This window comes from Oryctolagus cuniculus, chromosome 7, assembly GCF_964237555.1.
Source record: "Oryctolagus cuniculus chromosome 7, mOryCun1.1, whole genome shotgun sequence".
Lineage (NCBI taxonomy): Eukaryota > Metazoa > Chordata > Mammalia > Lagomorpha > Leporidae > Oryctolagus > Oryctolagus cuniculus.
The window spans coordinates 78,233,628-78,256,599 of record NC_091438.1 but is presented as its reverse complement, the minus strand read 5'-3'; the positions used below and the strand labels follow the sequence as shown (position 1 = coordinate 78,256,599).

General features: G+C 42.4%; 1 protein-coding gene across 4 annotated transcripts in view; it reads left to right on the top strand.

Annotated features, from left to right (window-relative positions):
- The window catches only part of RPAP2 (RNA polymerase II associated protein 2), a 94,565-nt gene extending 72,424 nt beyond the window's left edge, over positions 1-22,141 (top strand). For all 4 annotated transcript variants that reach the window (XM_017346087.3, XM_002715864.5, XM_070078038.1 and 1 more), the window contains exons 12-13: positions 16,906-17,055; positions 21,691-22,141. In XM_017346087.3, the coding sequence (XP_017201576.2) occupies positions 16,906-17,055; position 21,691 (151 nt within the window). In that variant the 3' untranslated portion in view covers positions 21,692-22,141. The remainder of the gene's footprint in view (positions 1-16,905; positions 17,056-21,690) is intronic.
- The last annotated feature ends 831 nt before the right edge of the window (positions 22,142-22,972 follow it).

The following is a 22,972-nucleotide window of genomic DNA, read 5'->3' as shown; positions in this document are numbered from 1 at the left end:
TTCCAGCTTAATTCTCTTTTAGGTACTTACATTGTGTCCACTGACTGTGGCCTCTGCTTGAAATGCCTTTCCTGTTCATACCTCTGTCCCAGCCTTCAAGGTCCAGGTCAAATGTTGACACCTTACAAGTGCCCCTTGACCCTCACAGGTAAAAGCAGTATCTTCTCTCTTTAAACTCCCATAAGTGTCTCTTCTAATAGTGTTACCTTTCACTTTATTATGCAATTATTTATGTAAACATCACATTTCCTTTACTTTTTTTAATGACATTTTAAAAATTTTTATTAATAAAAATATTGTGCATATTTATGGGCTTGAGCATGACATTTCCTAATATGGGAATATGTTATACTTTAATCATTTTTTATTTTATTTTATTTCTATTTGACATGCCTTTGGAAAACATTTTTCAAAATATGTTGTTAATAAAGTCTATTCCCTATAATTTTAAGTATGTGCCTACCTCAGAAAGCTCATGGTAAATGGAATTAAAAGATTAATTTCTTTTCCCCCCTTTTTTTCTTTTTTTTTAATTTTATTTAAGGTAAACAGATTCCATGTATTCAGATTTAGGAACACAGGGATACTTCCCACCCTACCCTCCCTACCTACGATCCATACTCCCATCCTTTCTGCTCCTTCCTCTCTTATTCTGTCTCTTAATTTTTAAAGTGATCTATTTTTAGTTTACTTTATAATCATAAGATTAACCCTACACTCAGTAAAGAATTCAATTGTAAGAAGGAAGGAACAGTGTTCCTCAACAATAAAGAGTTGTAAACAATCATCGAATCGCAAAATGTCAGTTTCACTCTATACATCACATTTTTGGTACTCTAATAGTTACCACAGAGGAAAAACGTATGGTATCTGTCTTTTTGGAACTGGCTTATTTTACTAGGTATAACGATTTCCAGTTGTATCCATTTTATTGCAAAAGACAGGATTTCATCGTTTTTTATGGCTGAGTAGTATCCCATACTATATGCACATGCACACACAGACGCTATAATTTCTTGATCCAAACATCAGTTGATGGACATCTGGGTTGATTCCATATGTTAGCTATTATTAATTGGCTGCATTAAGCATGGGAATACAGATAACTTTTTCTTATGCTGATTCAATTAAATTCCCAGGAATGAGATTTCTGGGTCATATGATAGAATTTTCAGCATTCTGAGGTTATCTGCATACCATCTTCCACAATGACTACTAGTTTACATTCCCACCAACAACAGTGGATTAGGATACCTTTTTCCTCACATCCTTACTACCATTTATTGTTTGTTGAAATCTGCATGAAAGCCACTCTAACTGGAGTGAGGTGAAACCTCGTTGTGGTTTTGATTTGCATTTCCCTTATGGCTAATGATCCTGAGCATTTTTTCATGTGTCTGTTGGCCATTTCAATTTCCTCTTTTGAAAAATGCCTGTTCAGGTACTTTGCCCATTTCTTAACTGGATTGTTTGTTTTGTTGTGGAGTTTCTTGACCTCATCCTAGATGCTGGATATTAGTCCTTTATCAGTTTCATAGCTTAAAAATATGTTCTCCCATTCTGTAGGTTGCCTCTTCACTTTGTTGAGCATTTCTGCACCTTTGCAGTGCAAAGGTTCTCACATTGATGTAATCCCATTTGTCTGTGCTTCTGATATCTTTTCCAAGAAGTCTTTGCCTATGCCAGTGTCTTGCATAGTTTCCCCAGTGTCCTCTTCTAGTAATTTCATGCTATCAGATTGTAGATTTAGATCCTAAATCCATTGTGAGTTGACTTTTTTTATTATTATTATTAGACAAGTAGAATTACAGTGAGTAAGAGAGAGAACGAGAGAGAGAGACGAGTTGACTTGTATAAGGTGTAAGGTAGGGATCTTGTTTCATATTTCTGCGCATGGAGATACAATTTTCCCAGCACTATTTTTGAAATTTATTTATTTATTTGAAAGTCAGAGTTACATAGAAAAAGAGAGGCAGAGAGAGAGAGAGGTCTTCCATCTGCTGATTCACTCCCCAATTGGCTGCAACAGCCAGAACTGTGCTAATCTGAAACCAGGAGCCCGGAGCTTCTTCCAGATCTCCTACTCAGGTGCAGGGGCCCAAGGACTTGGGCTGTCTTCTGCTGCTTTCCTAGGCCATAGCAGAGAGCTGGATCAGAAGTGGAGCAGCCAGGACTTAAACTGGCACCCATATGAGAATCCAGCACTGCAAGCCGCAGCTTTACCTGGTACGCCACAGCACCAGCCCCTCCAGCACTATTTGTTGAGGAGACTTGTCCTTTCTCCAGGGACTGATTTTAGCTCCTTTATCAAAGATTGGTTGGTGCAGATGTATGGATTGATTTCTGGAGATTCTATTCTGTTCCATTGGCCTACATGTCTATTTTTGTGCAAGTACCAAGCTGTTTTAATTATAAATGCCCTGGGATCAGCGCTGTGGCACAGTGGGTTAACGCCCTGGCCTGAAGCACCGGCATCCCATATTGGTACTGGTTCTAGTCCCAGCTGCTCCTCTTCCAATCCAGCTCTCTGCTATGGCCTGGAATAGCAGTAGAAGATGGCCCAAATCCTTGGGCCCCTGTATGCGTGTGGGAGACCCGGAAGAAGCTCCTGGCTCCTGGCTTCAGATCTGCTCAGCTCTGGCTGTTGTGGCCATCTGGGGAGTGAACCATTAGATGGAAGACCTCTCTCTCTCTCTCTCTCTCTCTACCTCTCTCTGTAACTCTTTCAAATAAATCTTTTAAAAACAATTATAAATGCCCTGTAGTATAGCTCAAAATCTGGTATTATGATGCCTCTGGCTTTGTTTTTGTTGTATAAGGTTGCTTTAGCTATTTGTGGTCTCATGTGTTTCCATATGAATTTTAGCATAGTTTTTTTCTAGATCTGAGAAGAATGTGATTGGTATTTTGATTGGGATCACCTTGAATCTGTAAAATGCTTTCAGTACTGTGGACATTTTGATGATATTAATTCTAATCCACGAACATGGAAGAATTTTCTATTTTTTGTGTGCCTTCTATTTCTTTCTCTAATGTTTTTTAATTTTCATCGTAGAGATCTTTTACCTCCTTGGTTAAATATATTCTAAGGTATCTAACTTTTTTAGAAGATCTTTCTAAGCCATAGCATTGTCTGTGTATACAAAGGCTATTGATTTTTGTGTGTTAACTTTATATTCCTCCACTTCACAAAACTCAAGTTCAAATAGTCTGTTAGTGGAGTCTTTTGCTTCCCCCATATATAGAATCATGTCATCTTCAAATAGGAATAATTTGACTTCTTCTCTTCCAATTTGTATCCTTTGATTTTTTTTTTTCCTAATTGCACTGGCTAAAATTTCCAGGACTATATTGAATAACAGTGATGAAAGTGAGCATCCTTGTCTCGTTCCAGATCTTAGTGGAAATGCTTCCAACTGTTCCCCATTCAATAGATGTTGTCTGTAGGTTTGTCATAAATTGTCTTGATTGTGTTGCAGAATGTTCCTTCTATACCAGATTTACATAAGGTTTTCATCATGAAAGGATGTTGTCTTTTATCAAATGCTTTCTCTGCATCTATTGAAATAATCATAAAAAGAAATAATCATATGGTTTTTATTCTTCAGTTTGTTAATGTGATGTATCACATTTATTAATTTGTGAATGTTGAACCATTCCTGCATACCAGGTATAAATCCCACTTGGTCCAAGTGATTGATCTTTCTGATGTATTTTTAGATCCAATTAGCTGGTATTTTGTTGAGGATTTTTACATCTATGTTCATCAGTGAAACAATATGTATTCTGCAACTGTGGGATGAAAAGTTCTATAGGTAGCAGTTAAGTCCATTTGGTCCTTAGTGTAAGTTAGCTCTGTTGTTTGTTGATTTTCTGTCTACTTGATCTGTCCACTGATGAAAGTAAAGTGTTGAAATCCTGCATTACTATTGTATTGAAGTCTATGACTTTTTTTTTTTTTTTCCTGCCAGGCAGAGTAGACAGTGAGAGAGAAAGAGAGAAAGGTCTTCCTTCCATTGGTTTACTCCCCTAATGGCCGCCACGGCCGGTGTACTGCACCGATCCGAAGCCAGGAGCCGGGTAATTCCTCCCGTGGGGTGCAGGGACCCAAACACTTGGGCCATCCTCCACTGCCCTCCTGGGCCACAGCAGAGAGCTGGACTGGAAGAGGAGCAACCAGGACTAGTACCTGGTGCCCCAACTGGGACTAGAACCCGGGGTGCCAGAGCCGCAGGAGTAGGATTAACCAAATGAGCCACAGCACCAGCCTGACTCCCTTTGGATCCATTAGCATTGCTTTTAAATAGCCAGATGACCTAGCATTGGGTGCATATACATTTTTATAGTCACATGTTCCTATTAAATGATCCCTTAATCATTACATGATGCCCTTAGTTGTTTCTTGTAACAGGTTTTATGTTAAAGTCAATTTTGTATGATATTAGGATGGCTACACCAGCTCTTTTTTGGCTTATGTTAGCATGGAATAACTTTTTCTAACCTTTCACTTTCAGCTTGTGTGTATCTTCGTTGGTTAAGTGTGTTTCATGTAGGCAACAAATATATGGGTCTTATTTTTTAATATATTCAACCAGTCTGTATCTTTTAATTGGAGAATTTATGCCATTTACATTCATACTTATTATTGATAAGTAACAACTTGGCCCTGCCATTTTTCCATAAATATTCCAATTTTTTGCATTAGATTTCCTTTGTCCTTTTACTAGCAGACTTTCTGCCTTCACATTCTTTCATAGTGATGACAGTCTTTCTGTGTTTCTGTGTGAAGTATATCCTTAAGCATCATTTTTAGGGCTCAACAAGTGATGACAAATTCTTTCAATTTCTTTGTTTTGGAAGGTCTTTATTTCACTTTCATTGATAAATGAGAACTTTGCAGGATACAGTACTCTAGGTTGACAGTTTTTTTCTTTTAATGCTTGGACTATGTCTCTCCATTCTGTCCTAGCCTGTAGGATTTCTGATGAGAAGTCAGCTGTGAGCCTGAGGATCCTCTGAAAGTAATCTAGCGTTTCTCTCACTTAGAATCTTTTCTTTATGTTTTACTATGGAGAATTTGACTACAGTGTGTTGTGGTGAAGATCTTTTCTGGTCATGTCTATTAGGAATTCTATGTACCTTGTATGCTTGGACTACTCCCTTCCTTTGTCCTAGTTAGGGAAGTTTTTTGTAATTATTTCACTGAACAGGCTTTCTAACCCATTCTCTCTTTCCACACCTTCAAGAACTCCTAAGACTCAGATGTTGGGTCATTTGATAGTATCTCATAAATCTTCAACACTGTTTTTAATTTTTCTAACTTTTTTTTGTCTGAGACATTTCCAAAGATTTGTCTTCTAGCTTGGATATTCTGTCTTTTGCCTCACCAAGTCTGTTGTTAACACTTTCCATTGTATTTTCATTTGATATATTTAATTTTTCGTTTCTAATATTTCTGAGAAATTTTTTCTTGTATGTCATGTATGGATTTCTTTAACTCATGAATTTGCTTCTCATTGCTTCTGAGTAATCCTGTCATCAGTGTTTTGAGTTCCTTTTCAGGCATTTAATTAGCCTCTTATTTCTAACATTCTGATATTGAAGTGCTACTGTGTTCCTGGGGGGGGGGGGGTGTCATGTTATCTTACTTATTCCTGTTTCTTGAATTTCTGCATTTATTTTTAGGCATTTGTTAAAATATTTGTTGGTTTCCTCCTCTGATGACTTTTATCTTTGAACTGCGCCTGTATGGCCTACTGGAGTGTCTTCTCTCTCTCTCTCTTTTTTTTTTTTTGACAGGCAGAGTGGACAGTGAGAGAGAGAGACAGAGAGAAAGGTCTTCCTTCTGTTGGTTAACCCCCCAAATGGCCACTATGATTGGCACTGCGCCGATCCGAATCCAGGATCCAGGTGCTTCCTCCTGGTCTCCCATGCGGGTGCAGGGCCCAAGCACTTGGGCCATCCTCCACTGCACTCCCGGGCCACAGCAGAGAGCTAAACTGGAAGAGGAGCAACCGGGACAGAATCTGGTGCCCCAACGGAGACTAGAACCCAGGGTGCCGGCGCTGCAGGCAGAAGATTAGCCTAGTGAGCCGCGGCGCTGGCCTGGAGTGTCTTCTCTTTCAGTGAATACCCAGAAGTGTGTGCTGGGTATTGTCAAGGAGGTCTGGTCGGTGCTCTAGGGTGGGGCGAGTGTCCAGGGTGACACCCAAGTTGGGTGTGGTAGCTCTCCTCTATTGTCAGCAGAGTGGAGGATATGATCACCTCTGTTGGTGTAATCACACCCTCACCTCCTCTCTTTCAAGGTCATCAGTGCTTGGGGCTAGCCCACAGTGGGCTGCCCCGCACTGCTACATGAACTGCACAAAGGATCTGTGCAATCCTCAGTATGAGCGTGGATCCTGTTGCAGTGACCCACTCCAGGCACTCAGGGAGCTCTGAGCCTCTGGCATCACACACAGTGGTTGCCCAGAGACCCAGCTACACCCTGTGCCCTATGGTGCAATCACAGAGTTCCCACAGTCTCAGCACACAAGGCTTACACAGTCACGGGGTGCAGAGAATCCACTTCACCCCACCAGCCTTTCCCATCTGTGGAGAGAACAGAGACATCCCAGAGTAGCTGCCTGTGGGTGCTCTGCCTTGGCAGTTTGAGCCCCAGAGCCTGTGTTACATTGAGAGGCTGGGGGCTCACCACAGTCCTACATGTGTGCCCAGCCCCCATCCACCCTCCTAGCCAGAATCAAAGTCAGTGGGGAATGTGTATTTTTCCCTTTGCCAGATCACACACATGTACAGGAGCCACTGGTGACAAAATGGTGCCTTCTCCGTGCTGGTTGTGGGGTGTCCTTGTTAGGGGATCGGGAGGAAGAAACATGCCCCTTTTTCACTGGGTGCGGTGGGTCCCTGCCCCCTGTTGGGGCTTCAGGCCAGACTCTGACAGTGTGCTGCTCCAGGCCCCGCCCTCCAGCAGTATCCCCAGGCACGGGCTGCCGCAGTCTGCTCTCACCTTGCTCTGCAAAGCTGGTGCTTCCTCTGGCTCTCAGCTGTGGGGATCATGAGTTGTGTCCATGCTCGTCGCTGTGCGGTCTGCACCTTCACGATGATCCACAGCGTCCCTCTTCCTTTTATAGAACTTTCACTTCAGATTTCTCTCCAGCTCCCCCCTGGGAATCCACTTCCTCCACTTTTTTGCTACTATTTTTACCTTGCCTAAAGCAGTACATCCTTTGTGTATTCAGCCTTCTTGGAATCCCCTGCTATTTTTTAAAAAATTATTTATTTATTTGAAAGAGTTACAGAGAGAGAGGGAGAGACAGAAAGAGATTTTCAATCTGCAGGTTCACTCCCCAGATGGCCACTAGGGCTGGGCCAGGCTAAAGACAGGAGATTCTTCTAGGTCTCCCACAGTGGTGCAGGGGCCCAGGAACCTGGACCATCCTCCACTGTTTTTCCCAGGCCATTAGTGGAAGCTGGATTGGAAGAGGGGCAGTCAGGACTCAAACAGGCACAGCTGGCAGCTGTACCCGCTATGCCACAACACCAACCCCTCATTTCCTTTACCTTTTCATTTCTTCCAGCAGTGTAGTTAGCAAGTTTAAGTGCCAGCATCATATAGTGGAGTGCCAGTTAAAGTCCCAACTGTTCCACTTTGGATCCAGCTCCCTAGGTAAACAGCAGTGATGGCTCAAGTGCTTGTGTCCCTGCCATACATGTGGGAGACCCAGATGGAGTTCCTGCCTCTGGGCTTCAACCTGGCCCAGCTTTAGCCATTGTGGCCATTTGGGGAGTGAGCAGTAGACAGAGTCATTCTCTCTCCGTCCCTCCTTCCCTCCCTCTCTGTTACTCTGCCTTTTCAAATAAATAAAATATTTAAAAAAGCAAAAATAAGAAAAAGAAATCAGAACTGTACAAATTTATTCAATTAAAATTTTAATGGATACTCAAATCACTGGTTCTCAAAGTGGCTATACATTAGAATCATATAGAGAGCTTTTTAAAAATTCTAATGACTGATTCAAAGATTCTGAGTCACCAGTCTTGAGTGGGGCTTAAGTATTTTTTAAGTTTCCTGAGAATTGAGAACCAGTGTCTTAATTCCAGTGCTTATTGGTGTGCTCTGTAGGTAGATGCTAGATCAGTTGACTTGCTTGGTCTACCAGGATTTACCTGACTAGAAGTGTTTAGCTTTTTCTGAAGTCTGTGAGTTAATGGTAGTGGAAAATGCCCCTTGGCTGTTACAGAGAAAGGATGAATTAGAAGCAGTAGATGTATCAGTTTTAATTAACGTGTTTTATTTTGTAATGATTTGAAAATTTGAGGAGCGTATATAAGTAGGTTTTTGAAAATCATGAGACCTACTCAGTTCTTAAAATGAATCAGACATGTGAGCATATGTGGTCTAGTGGTTAGAAATGTTGACTAGTGGGAGTGCATCTGGGGTTATTTTCTCATTTTGTAGTGACTTACATGACCTTAGGAAATTAACTTGAGTCTCACCTTAAAGTTAACACTTGCTACAGCTTCACAGAAAGGTTGGAAACCAATGTTAGTCTCAAAAAACTTTTTTTTTTTCCTTTACAAACTTGGAACTCACTGTAGCTTCTTAATGTTTGACTCAGTGGTTGAGATCCTGAGACAAAGGGAAAAACTGGGAAGCAAATTGGCCTTTTTTTTTTTTTTTTTTTTTTTTTAGAATTTTTTTACTTGAAAGTCAGAGTTACAGAGAGGCAGAGGCAGAGAGCAAGCGAGAGAGGTCTTCCATCCTCTGGTTCACTCCCCAGTTGGCTGCAACATCCAAAGCTGCGCCAATCCAGAACCAGGAGCCAGGAGCTCTTCCAGGTCTCCCACGTGGGTGCAGGGGCCCAAGGACTTGGACCATCTTCCACTGCTTTCCCAGGCTGCAGCAGAGAGCTGGATCGAAGTGGAGCAGCCAGGACTCAAACCGGCGCCCATATGGGATGCCGGCACTGCAGGCAACGGCTTTACCTGTCACGCCATAGTGCAGGCTCCAACAAATTGCCATTTTTTTAAGAGAAGCAAACTCATTTGTTCCAATTTAGAAAGTCACTCCCCATCCATTTTAGTGTCTGAATTTTAGACTTAGCTCTACCGTTTTAGCATTTGTTTCTTTGTCAAGAGTAAATCATGTTTGGGGCTGGTGCTGTGGCATAGTGGGTAGGGCCACCGCCTGTGGTGCCGTCACCCCATGTGGGCACCAGTTCGGATCCTGGCGCTGCTCCTCTTCCGGTCCAGCTCTCTGCTGTGGCCTGGGAGGGCAGTGGAAGATGGCTCGAGCCCTTGGGCCCCTGCGCCTGCATGGGAGACCCAGGGGAGGCTCCTGGCTTCAGATCAGCCCAGCTCTGGCTGTTGGGGCCATTTGGGGAGTGGGCCAGTGGATGGGGGACCTCTCTCTCTGTCTCTGCCTCACTGAAATTCTTTCAAGTAAATAAATATTTTTTTAAAATTTTAAAAAAGGGTAGACCGTGTTTACTTAGAAACATCAATACAGCTTATAAAGTAGTTGTCACCACACATGGCCCAGTACCAAAAAAGGTGACTTTTTTGATTCTTTCCCTGTGCTTCTCTGGCTGTTGTGTTTGGAGAGGAAGTCAGGGACACACATGTCGGAGGCTCACCGATAAGTTGAATCTTCTTCTGTCTTCTTTGTAATAAGAAACAAGAATGTAAAGGAAGAGTTAATGTTAAATATGAAATTCTAATTACTTGCATGTTGAGGAGCCCCAAATATATAGGTGAAATTCCTTTTGAACGTTTTCTTGATTTCAGAATTTCTTGATTTCAGTATCTGAGAAAGGCATTTTGCAAAATGTCTGGGGTTTGTGTCAGCCCTCAACTTTCTGAAAATAGATGACATTTTGACCCTTGGTGTTACTGGTCACAGCTCTCTTGTGTTTCAGTTTTGAAGGTGTGGTTGTGCGGACAGAGGTATTCTGGTTTAATGCTTTATCATTTAGCACTTGCTCATGTAGAGAAGGGAAAATCCCAACTCATTCTTTAGAAGAGGATAGTATGGGTAAGGTGACAATTGCCACTGCCATGCAAGGAGAAAGAGATGAGACCTGATAGTTAAGCAAGACACCTTTGTGATAAAGACATTCATTTTTAGCACTATTCATAACAAGGATGACACTGGATAAACCCCTTAACTCAAGAACTTTTATCTGTTAAGTATTCCGTGTTACTCTAAAATTGAAAAATAACTTTAATCAAAGAAAAGGAAAGTTAAATAGGTTGAAAATAAATCACACTTGAGGAAATTAGGCACTGTAGCCTCATAAAATAATATCCTAAAGTAAAACCTCATCTTTCAGATTTCTACCCATGCCGTTACTGATACAGGTGGCTCATCTATCCCAGAAGGCTTTTGTTTGATTCTAAGCCACCAACGTGGCAGGTCTTATAATACCTGTTTGTTTTCATTGGTAAAGTGATAGGCACAGTGCTTACACATGTAAACATTGAAACATTACCTTCTTCCCAGCTCTGACTTCTGAAGGATGAGAAAGTGAATGTTGAAAAAAAAGTCTCCATTGTTACCTGTTAGTGGTCTTTGCATTTTCATCACCTTTATGCATGGTAATCAGAAGAACACAGGTTTCCCTACTACAGCCGAACTCTGTATGAACCTAGTAATTTCTCAAATCTGATAGGTACAGAAAATAGTGTGGCTTTTCACTTCCTGTCCCTTCCTCCAACCCCAAACCATAGAGAAGCATGCTTTCTGGTGACATTTGTTCATACAGATATTCTCACGACTCTTTCTTCCAGTAAGATTTAGTTGTACATGAAGACTGTTACTCATTATCATTTTACAACAGTCTACCAGTCTGATTCTATGAATTTGAAAACCAATAGTGAGCACTCAGGAAACTCCCTCTAAGAGTTATTGTTTCTGCTCAGTTTTGAGGATCAGGTTCAGAGAAAATTGCTGTATCATTTCAGGCAGGTGCCATATGTGATACTGGCACATGTCACCCCGGATTGACCAGGAAAGGATAATTCAGACTGTCCGTGATTTACAGTGTTCTAGCAGCAATGGTGTAGAGTCCCCAGTGGTTTGGTTTAAGTGCAGCAATATGGCCCAGAATGGGAAAGACATTTTAAAATCCAGGTTCAGTTTGTGTTGCACAACCAGAGATGGACAATAGGAGTTCCATGAGTTGTTTGGCTCCACTTGCCCAGTCAACTACAACTTGAACTCCTGATGTCATTTTCTCTGTTGATGCGATCAAACCAGTGACCTCTAAATTATGGGCACCTTATTTCTGAGGCTCAATCAAAAGTTCATACATCTCTAAGCCCTTGGATGTAAGCATTTGTAAAACAAACAAACAAACAAAAAACTTTTAAGTATCTTTCGTTTCAGTTGCCATGTCCAAACCTTGAAACTCTTCCTACTACTACTACTATACATAATAATTCCTGTTAACCATATGTTGTTTGATAGCTCAGTAATAACAAATGGAAGGTACCTGTCCTAACCTGACTTATATTCTCTTTCTTTTGATGTGTAGCATATGTGGAGCAGTCAGTTAAATAAAGGTCTTATCAATGAGATTCAGTTTGACACTGGATTTTTGCTTGTGATGTCATGCCATTCACCATATGGTAAAGAACTAGTTAGAAAGGGCTGTCTGTGTTTTCAAAATGAAGACTTGAAACAGTAGAGAGCAGCAAGTATACTTGCTCCCTTGTCATTTAACCTGATTCCAAGCACACAAAGGGACTGTATTGCTCACTGCTAACAGAAGGAGACTGGCAAGAACCCAGTCTCCCAGCTCAGTGCAGTGCCCCTGTATGTCCGATGGACACATCAACACCAGTCAGCCCCATAACACCTGTCAGTGGGGCAGCATGCACTCTAAAAAGAACCCCAGGACTTGGTTAGTAGCATCTTTAACAATGGATACAACAAACTCTTACCATTAACTAAAATATAATAGGCTGATAGAATGGTATAATCTTGCCTCCAGTTCATATATACAAGCACAGAACCTCTTGCTACAAAGATGACACAAAACATCAGAAGATGTGTAGTAAGCAACCAAGCTGGGAGAGTGGGCAGCTTGTCAACTGCTGTTAAGTAAAGAAATATGTTAAAGCATGAGACAAAGAAACTATAAAACATAAAGATAATATATGTAATCCTTATTCAACTTCAAGTGTAAATTAGATTTAAAATAGGAAAGAAATCATAATTTTCTTAAATGAATCTTTCATAAAATTTTAAGTCAGATTTTCAGGGTTCAGCATCTTTCTTGACACACTGTTTTTTGTGATTTCATAACTTGTCAAAACTTTGTTTGTTCCTTGTGTTCTTGAGCTTGGTTTCCAGAGAGGATAATTTTAAAGACAAAACAAATTTTTATGAGACTCTCCAGAAGTCATCCACCAGATGATTAATGTTTAGAGGTGCACAGGAACTTTTGTCTTTATGTATTTACACCTACCCTTGTTGCAGAAAGAATTTTAAATCAGCTTGTAACTCTTAGAAACTGAGTATTCTATAGTTCCGTAATCATTTACATTCTGTGGTAGGGACTGGGGGCAGAGAAGAAATCTTTTCAGTTAAATATCAGAAGGAAAATCCAAGGAGAGAAATAAGGGCAAAGCAAATCTGCAGGCTGTCTTTGCAGGAGTCTCATCATACAGTGACACTTCGGGTCGGCTCAGGTGTTACAATAGTCAGGAAATCCTCAGCTGCCTGCTAGGCCTCTCTGCTGATGGCCTGCTGCAGAATCTGCAGACACCAGCCCCGGTGTGATTTCTGTATCAGCACTTCCTTTGCCTGCCAGCCACTTGCATTTTTACACTTGCAGTCCTCTGGTTCTGCAGTGCAAGTTTAAATTATTCAGTTCTTTCTGCGTGTCCATTGATGCCTAAATACATGCCAGGCAAGTAAGGGTTAACTTTAGCGGGATCTACAGCCTACAAAGACTGACAGGTAGCACATGGGCTACAAGATTGGACTTTGGGGGTGAACTGCTTAGGTTTAAGCTGCTTATTTTTTGTGTGTGTGACCTTAGAGAAGTACAACTTTTTTGTGCCTGTATTTCCTCAAACATAAAACAAGTGGTAACTTCATCCTTTAGCATCACAGTATAAAGATAATTCATGCTTAGAGCAAGTACACAGTAAGTGCTCATAGGTAGCACACAGCAAATGTTAGCTGAGATTACCATAATTATTATAATTGATAAGACGTGCTCTTCTACAATATCTCACTTGAATTTTTTGATGGTACTCTTTTAAGGTATGAAGTATTATTAGCCTCATTTTCTATTTAGACCCTAAGGCCAGGGTTAGAGTTGTGTTGTATGCATAGTTCCCCACCAGGCTTGTAGGTAGACTGGGGAGCGTACAGGCTTCACCTCAGGAGCCTGTACAGAGCAGTTGAAGTGGTTGCTCAGAATCCTAGCTGGAGAATTCTCCAAGCAAACCTCCCAAGATCTTTAAGGAAAGAAGGCCTGATTGATGAGCGGTATTTACTACGGCTTAGTATTATATAGTTGCTTTTTTTTTTCTCTCTCCTAACTAAAGTTTCTTATTAATCCTGATTTTTTTTCTTTATAAACAAAAATTTGAGATAAATTTGAATATATTTTTTGTAATGAGTTAATAATTTATATAGAGTCATTTTAGCCTTAAAATTTTGCTAGAGAAGTGTTACTATTCCTAAAATAGTGTCTTACTAGGATTGTTGGCAGAAGGGTTCTCTCACAGTTTCTCTGCAACAACTCTTCATATTTTCTGCTCTCCTGGGCACACAGGTTGAGAATCTTGTAATCACCGTTTATCTCTAATGTTAGGGCTAAGTTTGGAAATTTGGGTTGAGTACTAATGGCAGTTTCATGTAAGCCAAATACTAGGCTTGAAAGCCGAGAAATTGTTTTGGATGTATCTTGTAAATATCATTTTAAATACACACAAGAGCTAGGTTTCTGTGAAGTCAGTATATTTGATCTGCATGCTCAGGACTTTTTGGTTTTATTTTAGCCAATGTCATCTCATTCCCAGTATTTTTAGACTTACTGTGGGGGAGTGGCAACTTACATTTTGTTTTGTTTTTTGTTTGGTTTTTTTTTTTTTTAAAGATTTTTTTTTTATTTGAAAGGCAGAGTTACAGAGAGCAGAGGCAAAGAGAAAGAGAGGTCTTCCAGCCGCTGGTTCACTCCCCAGATGGCTGCAATGGCCAGAGCTGTGCTGATCCGAAATCAGGAGCCAGGAGCTTCCTCCGGGTCTCCCACACGGGTGCAGGAGCCCAAGGACTTGGGCCATCTTCTGCTGCTTTCTCAGGCCATAGCAGAGAGCTGGATTGGAAGTGGAACAGCCAGGACTAGAACCAGCGCCCATGTGGTATGCTGGCACTGCAGGCAGTGGCTTTACCTACTATGCCACATACCACCCTACAACTTATATTTTGAATATTGACTTTACCTAAATTTGAGAAAAAACAGAGTTGGCCTCGACGTTCCACCTTCTCTGTAGGAAGATGCCTCAGGAAAAGCTGACCAGCACTAAGTTCACCTGAGTACCTAGCTTGGGCTGACCATTGGGAGATTGGAGTAGTCCTGTTTGCCAGTATTAACTGTCTGCAGACAAAGCTGATGAAGTGTAGGAGCTTGGCACTCCCTTCCCTAGCTGTCATCCATACAGGAAGATGAGGGAAGGAATGCACTACAAGTGATCTTCCCAAATTGAACTCTGTAGATTTCACCAAACTATTATTGGCATCACCTACTCTCTAGTTCTTGCTAAGATACCTGTAAGGATAAAGAGAATTTACCAGTGTCCTAGCCATCTTTGGACAATTCTGACAAAATTTTCCTCTTACTTCTGCCTTCTATATAAGATGGCTAAGCAAGGAAGAAATAAATCTTCCCCTCAGAAACCGTTTCCCATTCCACACTCACTACTGCAGAACTGACTTGCTCTGATTCCTTGAGCTTTTTATTGATGTTATACATCAATATATTATACAATATTATACAATATATTATACAGCGGCAATGGCTTAGGTTAAATATGCATCTGAAAGAGTTGTGGGAAGTGTAAGACTATTTGGGGGGAAAGAATTTTTCCCAAGAAGTTTTCCAAGAATGTACCTTGCAAGGACTCTACAAAGCATACTCTCTATAGAGACAAAATGGTCTTTAATCTTTCTAATTAGGCTATATATTGCTGACTTACAGGAGATCATGTTGACTAATCACATTTCAAGGAAAATTACTTTTAAGATTCTATTATAGGCAGTCAGTCATTCTTTTAAAAAGATTTATTTATTTATTTATTTATTTGAAAATCAGAGTTAGAGACAGAGAGGCAGAGAGAGAGAGAGGTTTTCCATCTGCTGGTTCACTCCCCAGATGGCTGCAATGGCCGGCGCAGCACTGATCCAAAGCCAGGAACCAGGAGCTTCCTCAGGATCTCCCACGAGGGTGCAGGGGCTGAAGGACTTGGGCCATAGCAGAGAGCTGGATTGGAAGAGGAGCAGCCAGGACTTGAACCAGCACCCATGTGGGATGCTGGCACTGCAGGTGGCAGCTTTACCCACTACACCAAAGTGCCAGCCCCAGTCATTCATTCTTTATAGGTATTTACTGGAAATTATTAGAGAAAAAAAAAGCACATTGTTTCTTATGAAGTTGGTATTAAATACCTTGTGAGATGTCATTCATTTACGTAGTGTTTCAAAAATAAAAATATTAGGGGACAGGCATGTGGCTCAGCAGTTAAGGCGTACTTGGTATGCCTATATCCTATTTCAGAGTGCCTGGCTCCACTTCCATTCCAGCTTCCTGTTAATGCATAGCCAGGAGGCAACAGGTGATGGCTCAAGTACTTGGGTCCCTGCCAACTATGTAGGAGACCCATATTGAGTTCCAGGTTTCTGGCTTTGACCTAGTCTAGCCCCTGCTGGAGGGCACTTGAGGACTGAACCAGCTGATGGAAGGCTGATCAGTTTTCTCTCTCTCTTCCCCTCCGTGGGTATGGGGTGGGGGTGGGGGGGCCCTGACCTTTGAAGAAAAATGAAAATAAATTTTAAATGTTTTAAATAAATAAAAATATAAATATTGAAAGGTGATCTTTGTTTATTGAATGCTTTTTTCCAAGTGACATAATCAATGTAAATAACATAAATAATTCCATATAAATTATATTTTTAAAATAATTCTCAGCTCTAAGTGCCTCTCCACACCACTCTTCCTCAAGTGGAATGAGTTCATTAATTTTCCCTTCTGAGCAGAGTTTTAATAGCTTTTGCTGCCATGATGAAGAACATGTCATAGATACAGGCTTTTGGACTTTTTTCCATACTTAATAATGTTTAATCTTTTTTTAATTTATTTATTTATTTATTTATTTTGACAGGCAGAGTGGACAGTGAGAGAGAGAGACAGAGAGAAAGGTCTTCCTTTTGCCGTTGGTTCACCCTCCAATGGCCGCCGCGGCCGGCGTGCTGCGGCCGGCGCACCGCACTGATCCGATGGCAGGAGCCAGGAGCCAGGTGCTTTTCCTGGTCTCCGATGGGGTGCAGGGCCCAAGCACCTGGGCCATCCTCCACTGCACTCCCTGGCCACAGCAGAGAGCTGGCCTGGAAGAGGGGCAACCAGGACAGAATCCGGCACCCCGACCGGGACTAGAACCCGGTGTGCCGGCGCCGCTAGGCGGAGGATTAGCCTAGTAAGCCGTGGCGCCGGCCCCAATGTTTAATCTTTTGATATTTTCCTGAGACTTCTCTGCTGCCTATTTTTCCTCTGGGGATTTTGTTGACTCACAAAGACCCCATTATCCTCACAAAATCTCTGTGCCCTGGTGAATGTGAGAGTCCTTAGCCCATCGCATTTCACAGATATGTGCCTTGTGTTTTGATTGTTTCAGACTGGCCCCGATTCTTGGCATTCAGAAGCATTCACGGGAAAATGCGGTGTTCACACAGTTTATAGCCACCCTGCTGGATGAATTACATTTAAAGAATGAAGACCTCGAAAGTTTAACCACCATATTTAAAACAAGCTGTCAACCAGAGTGGTGAGTTGGATTGTGTTTTACTTTAGTTTTGCCTATGTAGATGCATTTTTCATACTAGAAATTTTAAAAACCAGGGGCTCATTAGGAAGAACATGGTCTCCCTCTGTTCTTAGCTGCCTCAGCCACTCGCTGTCTACGCTCGTATTCTGCGTCCCATCCTGGTAGCTATTCCTCCTTTTCAGGCTCTTGCAGTTCTGGTTCTTGCAATCCAGGAAACTCCCCACTCTCAGTTTCATCCTCTAGCTCAAGCCATCTCACATGTTCTTCTTGATAAGTGGCAGTTTACTTGGACCCCACCACTGCACTGATGCACTGTGAACACCCTCATCCTCTGCCTCTTCCATGAAATCCCCTCCTATCCAGCCTATACTTAGTCCGCTCCTATGTAGATAAGCAGGTGAACTCACAGTTCTGGCGTTGTTAAATCTTGCCTCTTTCAGAACTGCCCACCACAATGGACCTTCTTTATCCTGCCTTCATTGTAACCCTCCATCTCTTCCTTCTCATTTCACACACTCCCGACTGCTTAGATAGGAACCACTTTGATGATCTAACTGAAGGAATTCGTCTTAAAATACAAATGAGACCTTCTCAGGGAACTTTCCTTTAAAAAAAAAAAAAAAAGCTTTAAACTTTTTTTAAAAAGATTTATTTATTTGAGGCCGGCGCCGCGGCTCACTAGGCTAATCCTCCGCCTAGCAGCGCCGGCACACCGGGTTCTAGTCCTGGTCGGGGCGCCGGATTCTGTCCCGGTTGCCCCTCTTCCAAGCCAGCTCTCTGCTGTGGCCAGGGAGTGCAGTGGAGGATGGCCCAGGTGCTTGGGCCCTGCACCCCATGGGAGACCAGGAAAAGCACCTGGCTCCTGGCTCCTGCCATCAGATCAGTGCGGTGCGCCGGCCGCAGCACGCCGGCCGCGGCGGCCATTGAAGGGTGAACCAACGGCAAAAGGAAGACCTTTCTCTCTGTCTCTCTCTCTCTCACTGTCCACTCTGCCTGTCAAAAAATAAAAAATAAAAAAAATTAAAAAAATAAAAAGATTTATTTATTTGAAAGTGAGAGTTAGAAAGAGAGATATCTTCCATCTGCTGGTTTACTCCCTGGACAGGGCTGGCCAGGCCAGTGCCAGAAGCCAGGAGCTTCCTCCAAGTCTCCCATCTCCCACGTGGGTGACAGGGGCCTGGGCAGTCTTTCACTGCTCTCCCAGGCCACTAGTAAGGAGCTGGATTGGAAGTGTGGCAGCAAGGACACGAACCAGTGCCCATGTGGGATGCTGACATCGCAGGCAGCATCCTTACCCACTATGCCACAATGCTGACCTCAAAACTAATTTAAATTACAAAAGCAACACAAACGTGTTATAAACTAAAAATTAAGCAATATAGAGTTCCATATGTAATAAAAAGGGAAAATTGCCTCTTTATCTCTGCCTCCAATCCCATCTCCTTCTCAGAAGCACACTTGATGTATCTCACTTTATATTTATTATTCGATTTTTTTATAAAGCAGCTTCAAGTAAGTCTTTAAATACATAGGAAGGATATTTGAGAGAAGTGGTTTGGCAGATAAGAAAGAATATCATCCCTTATTGAAACTGCTAGAAAATAGATATAAGTAAGTGCCTCCCAGATGAACCCAATGGCCGTTTCAAATGACCCTGCAATCCTGAGGATCCTTTAAAGCAAAAGCTGTTGTTACCTAGGGATTGAGTTCAGGGCAGTCTGGGTAAGCATAACATTCAAATTCAAAGGCCCTTCAAGGTCATGTGCTTCTGGGGCCAGCGCTTTGGCATGGCAAGTAAAGCCACTGCCTGCAACACAGGCATCCTATATGGGCACCAGTTTGAGACCTAGCTACTCTACTTCTGATCCAGCTCCCTGCTCTTGACTATGGAAAGCAGCAGGTGACTCAAGTGCTTGAGCCCCTCCGGCACACTCACATGGGAGACCAGGAAGAAGCTCCTGGCTCCTGGCTTTAGCCTGGGCCAGCCTCCAGTCATTGCAGCCATTTGGGCAGTGAACCAGCAGATGGAAGACCTCTGTGTGTGTGTGTCTCTTCTTCTCTCTGTATAACTCTTTCAAATAAATAAATAAATAAATCTTTTAAAATAAAGAAGATGATGTGGTTAAGGTTTTTTGTTTTTACTGAATGTTGTGTCCAAGAATTTAATTAGTCATACTTTTCACTTCTCGACACCCTATGTCCATTGGTTGAAAGGCTTCTTTCTCACCCAGTACGCAGTGCCTAAGCAGAAGTCCTTAAAGGCCTGCTTTCATGCATAGATACCAATTAAGAATCATTTTAACTATCATTTAAAACTAATATGTAAATAGAGGAAGGCATTTAGCCTGGTGATTAAGGTGCCACTTGAGATGCCTACATCCCATACCAGAGTGCCTGGGTTCAGGTCCCAGCGCTGCTCCTGATTTCAGCTTGCCCTGAGAGGTGTCTCCATAAATCGGGTCCCTGCCACCCACTTGGGAAACCTGGATGGAATTCTTGGCTCAGGCTTTGGCTTCTCCCAGCCCCAGCTGTTGCAAGTGTTTGAGGAATGAAACAGCAGATGGGAGGTCTCTGTTTGCAGATCCGTTTTGAATCTCCTCACCTGCCTATTTTGGTGAGATCGTCTCTGTCTCTCTCTCTCTCTGTCTCTTTTTCTCTCTGCCTCCCAAATGGAAAAGTTTAAAGTTTATATGTAAATTGATATGTGAATGTGATTTTAATGACTTTAAACAATGGATATTTTTTAAGAGAACAGTTACCCTGTGGTCATTATTTTTTAGTAATCAGAGGCCCAGACTTTGTCAGTATTATAAGGGGCTGTCAATGATTGAGGCTTTATTATATGATTTTCCATATGAGAAGTGGAGACAGTTTAAGTAGGTAGATAGGTTTGTGTCTGTATGATTTTTGTATACCATGGTAAATTCATTTGAATGTAAACATTTTAATGCCTAATAACCTTTCCAAGATCATTACGAGGTAGTATATGTTAATATGCTTTCAACTAACAGGGAAAATATATAGCTCCAACTTCTGTTAGGATAGTATATTATTTTTTGCTGCTTTACAAATCACTCAAATTTAGTGGCTTAAATGTTTGTTTATCTCACAGTTCCTGTGAGTCGGGAATCTGAGTACAGATGAGCCGGGAGCCTCTGGCCTGTTCTTGCCTGAGGCTGCAGTTAAGCCACGTACAGGGCCACAGTGTCACCTGAAGGCCTAACCAGAAGGTCTCCTTTCAAGTTTACTCACATGGCTATTGGAAGGATTTAGTTCCTTACAGGTTAATGAGCTCAGAGCCTCAATTTCTCACTGACTGTTATCCAGAGATTTCCCCTAATTCCCTGCCATGTGGACCTGTCTAGCATTCCTCACAGCATGGCATGTGGCAAGCAGGTAGGAGAGGATCCCCGAGTAGGAGCCACAGTCTTTGTATAACTAATCTCAGAAGTGGCATCCCATCACATTTTTTTTTTCTATATTCTGTTAGGAAAGTCACTGGGTCCAGCCTACATTTAAGATGAGAGAATTGAACAAATATAGGGGCATGAATACCAGGAGGCAGCAACATGCCGGGTCATCTTAGAAGCTGACTACCAGAGGTGACACAGTTGTTCAATAGTTCCCAGTTTTAGGGGCCGGCACTGCGGTGTAGCAGGTAAAGCCGCCGCCTGCAGTGCCAGCATCCCATATGGGTGCCAGTTCAAGTCCCGGCTGCTCCACTTCCAATCCAGCTCTCTGCTATGGCCTGGGAAAGCAGTGGAAGATGGCACAAGTGCTTGGGCCCTGCACCCACGTGGGAGACCCAGAGGAAGCTCCTGGCTCCTGGCTTTGGATTGGCAAAGCTCCAGCCATCGTGGCCAATTGGGGAGTGAACCATCATTCTCTGTGCCTCTCCTCTCTCTGTGTAACTTTGACTTTCAAATAAATAAATAAATCTTAAAAAAAAAAATAGGGGCCGGCGCCACGACTCACTAGGCTAATCCTCCGCCTAGTGGTGCCGGCACACTGGGTTCTAGTCCCGGTCGGGGCGCTGGATTCTGTCCCAGTTGCCCCTCTTCCAGGCCAGCTCTCTGCTGTGGCCAGGGAGTACAGTGGAGGATGGCCCAGGTGCTTGGGCCCTGCACCCCATGGGAGACCAGGAGAAGCACCTGGCTCCTGCCTTCGGATCAGTGCGGTGCGCCGGCCGCAGCGCGCCGGCCGCGGCGGCCATTGGAGGGTGAACCAACCACAAAGGAAGACCTTTCTCTCTGTCTCTCTCTCTCTCTCTCACTGTCCACTCTGCCTGTCCAAAAAAAAAAAAAAATAGTTCCCAGTCTATACACAGCACATCACACTGTCCTGGTGAGAGTTTTGAACTTCACACAAATTGAGTACAACCCTACCCAATGCACATTAACACAGGAATGCTATGAGTTAACCGAATCATTCAGGAATGGGGAAAAGAAGGGATTTTCCAATTGACCTATATCAGTCAAGGCCTACCCCTCACATTTAACATGAAGCTGGATCTATTCCACTCAAACCACTGTTACATAATGGGGAAGAAATGGAATGTTGGGAAGACAACACGTCCACAACAGCTGGTAAAGTATTTTAGATATTTTATTCAAACTATATTTTTTTGCTTCACAGATATAATCCAAGAAGGCAGAAGGCAGAATAGAAGATGGAGTCCTCTTCCCTCTTTCTGGAATTCTAGCCCCAGTGGGAATCTGGTAGTAACTGATAATTAGCTTTGTTCCAAGAAAAACCGCCTTAGGTTTTAACCCCCTACCTCCCAGTGCCTAACTGCAGAGAATGACTTTCCCAGATAGAGGAGAACTATTACTCCAGCGAAGATAACCAAGTCCATGAAACCTAACCACAAGACATTGTATCTTCATTTGAAAATGAAAGCTGAAGTCTTAAGTTGAAACTTGAATGAGTATTCAAGAAAATATAATTACCGCTTAATTTTTCTGGATGATTCTAGCCATCATATAAGTTAACCAGAAACCTGAGAAAATTAGCATTTTGGCCTCCCAATCTAACTTCTAGATTCTATTGAACAACAGTTAGCTCAATAAATGCAAACTAAGATGAAGCCTTTGGAAGTCTAATCATTATTCTTTTAAAGAAGCTGTAAAATGGGCCTAAGCAACATAGTAATCTCATAAGTCCAAAACACAAGAATCTCAGAACTTTCTGGACTCAAGGAAGGTTTTTAACATGGGATATGTAGAGGCCAGCACTATGGAGTAGTGGGAAAAGCCACCACCTGTAGTGCTGGCAACCAATATGGGTGCTGGTTCAAGCCCCTGCTGCTCCACTTCTGATCCAGCTCTCTGCTGTGGCCTGGGAAAGCAGTAGAAGATGGCCCAAGTCCTTGGGCCCCTGCACCCACATGGGAGACCCGGAAGAAGCTCCTGGCTCCTGGCTCCTGGCTTTGGATCAGCACAGCTCCAGCTGTTGTGGACAATTGGGGAGTGAACCAGCGGATGGAAGACCTCTCTCCCTTTCTCTCTCCCCCTCTCCCTCTTCCTCTCCCTCTCCCTCTCCCCCTCCCCCTTCCTCTCCCTCTCTTCTGCCACCCCCATAACTAGGCCTTTCAAATAAATAAATATTTTTAAAAAATAAAAAAGAACCTTGAGAATTTGGGTTGTTTTATAAAATGTCTGTCAAGCAGGCAAATTAGGAAGACCTCCAGAACATTTGAAGGGGGGGTGGGTCTCAGAAAATTTGGGGTTACTGGAAGAAAAAAAGTTAAAAGCAGATCTATACTTTTTTTTTTAAGTATTTATTTATTTGAAAGAGTTAAGTCAGGAAGGGAAAGACAGAGAAAGGAGTCTTCCATCTGCTGATTCACTTCCCAAGTAGCTGCAACAGCCAGCGCTGAGTAAGGCCAAAGCTAGGAGCTCTGGTATCCCACAGGAAT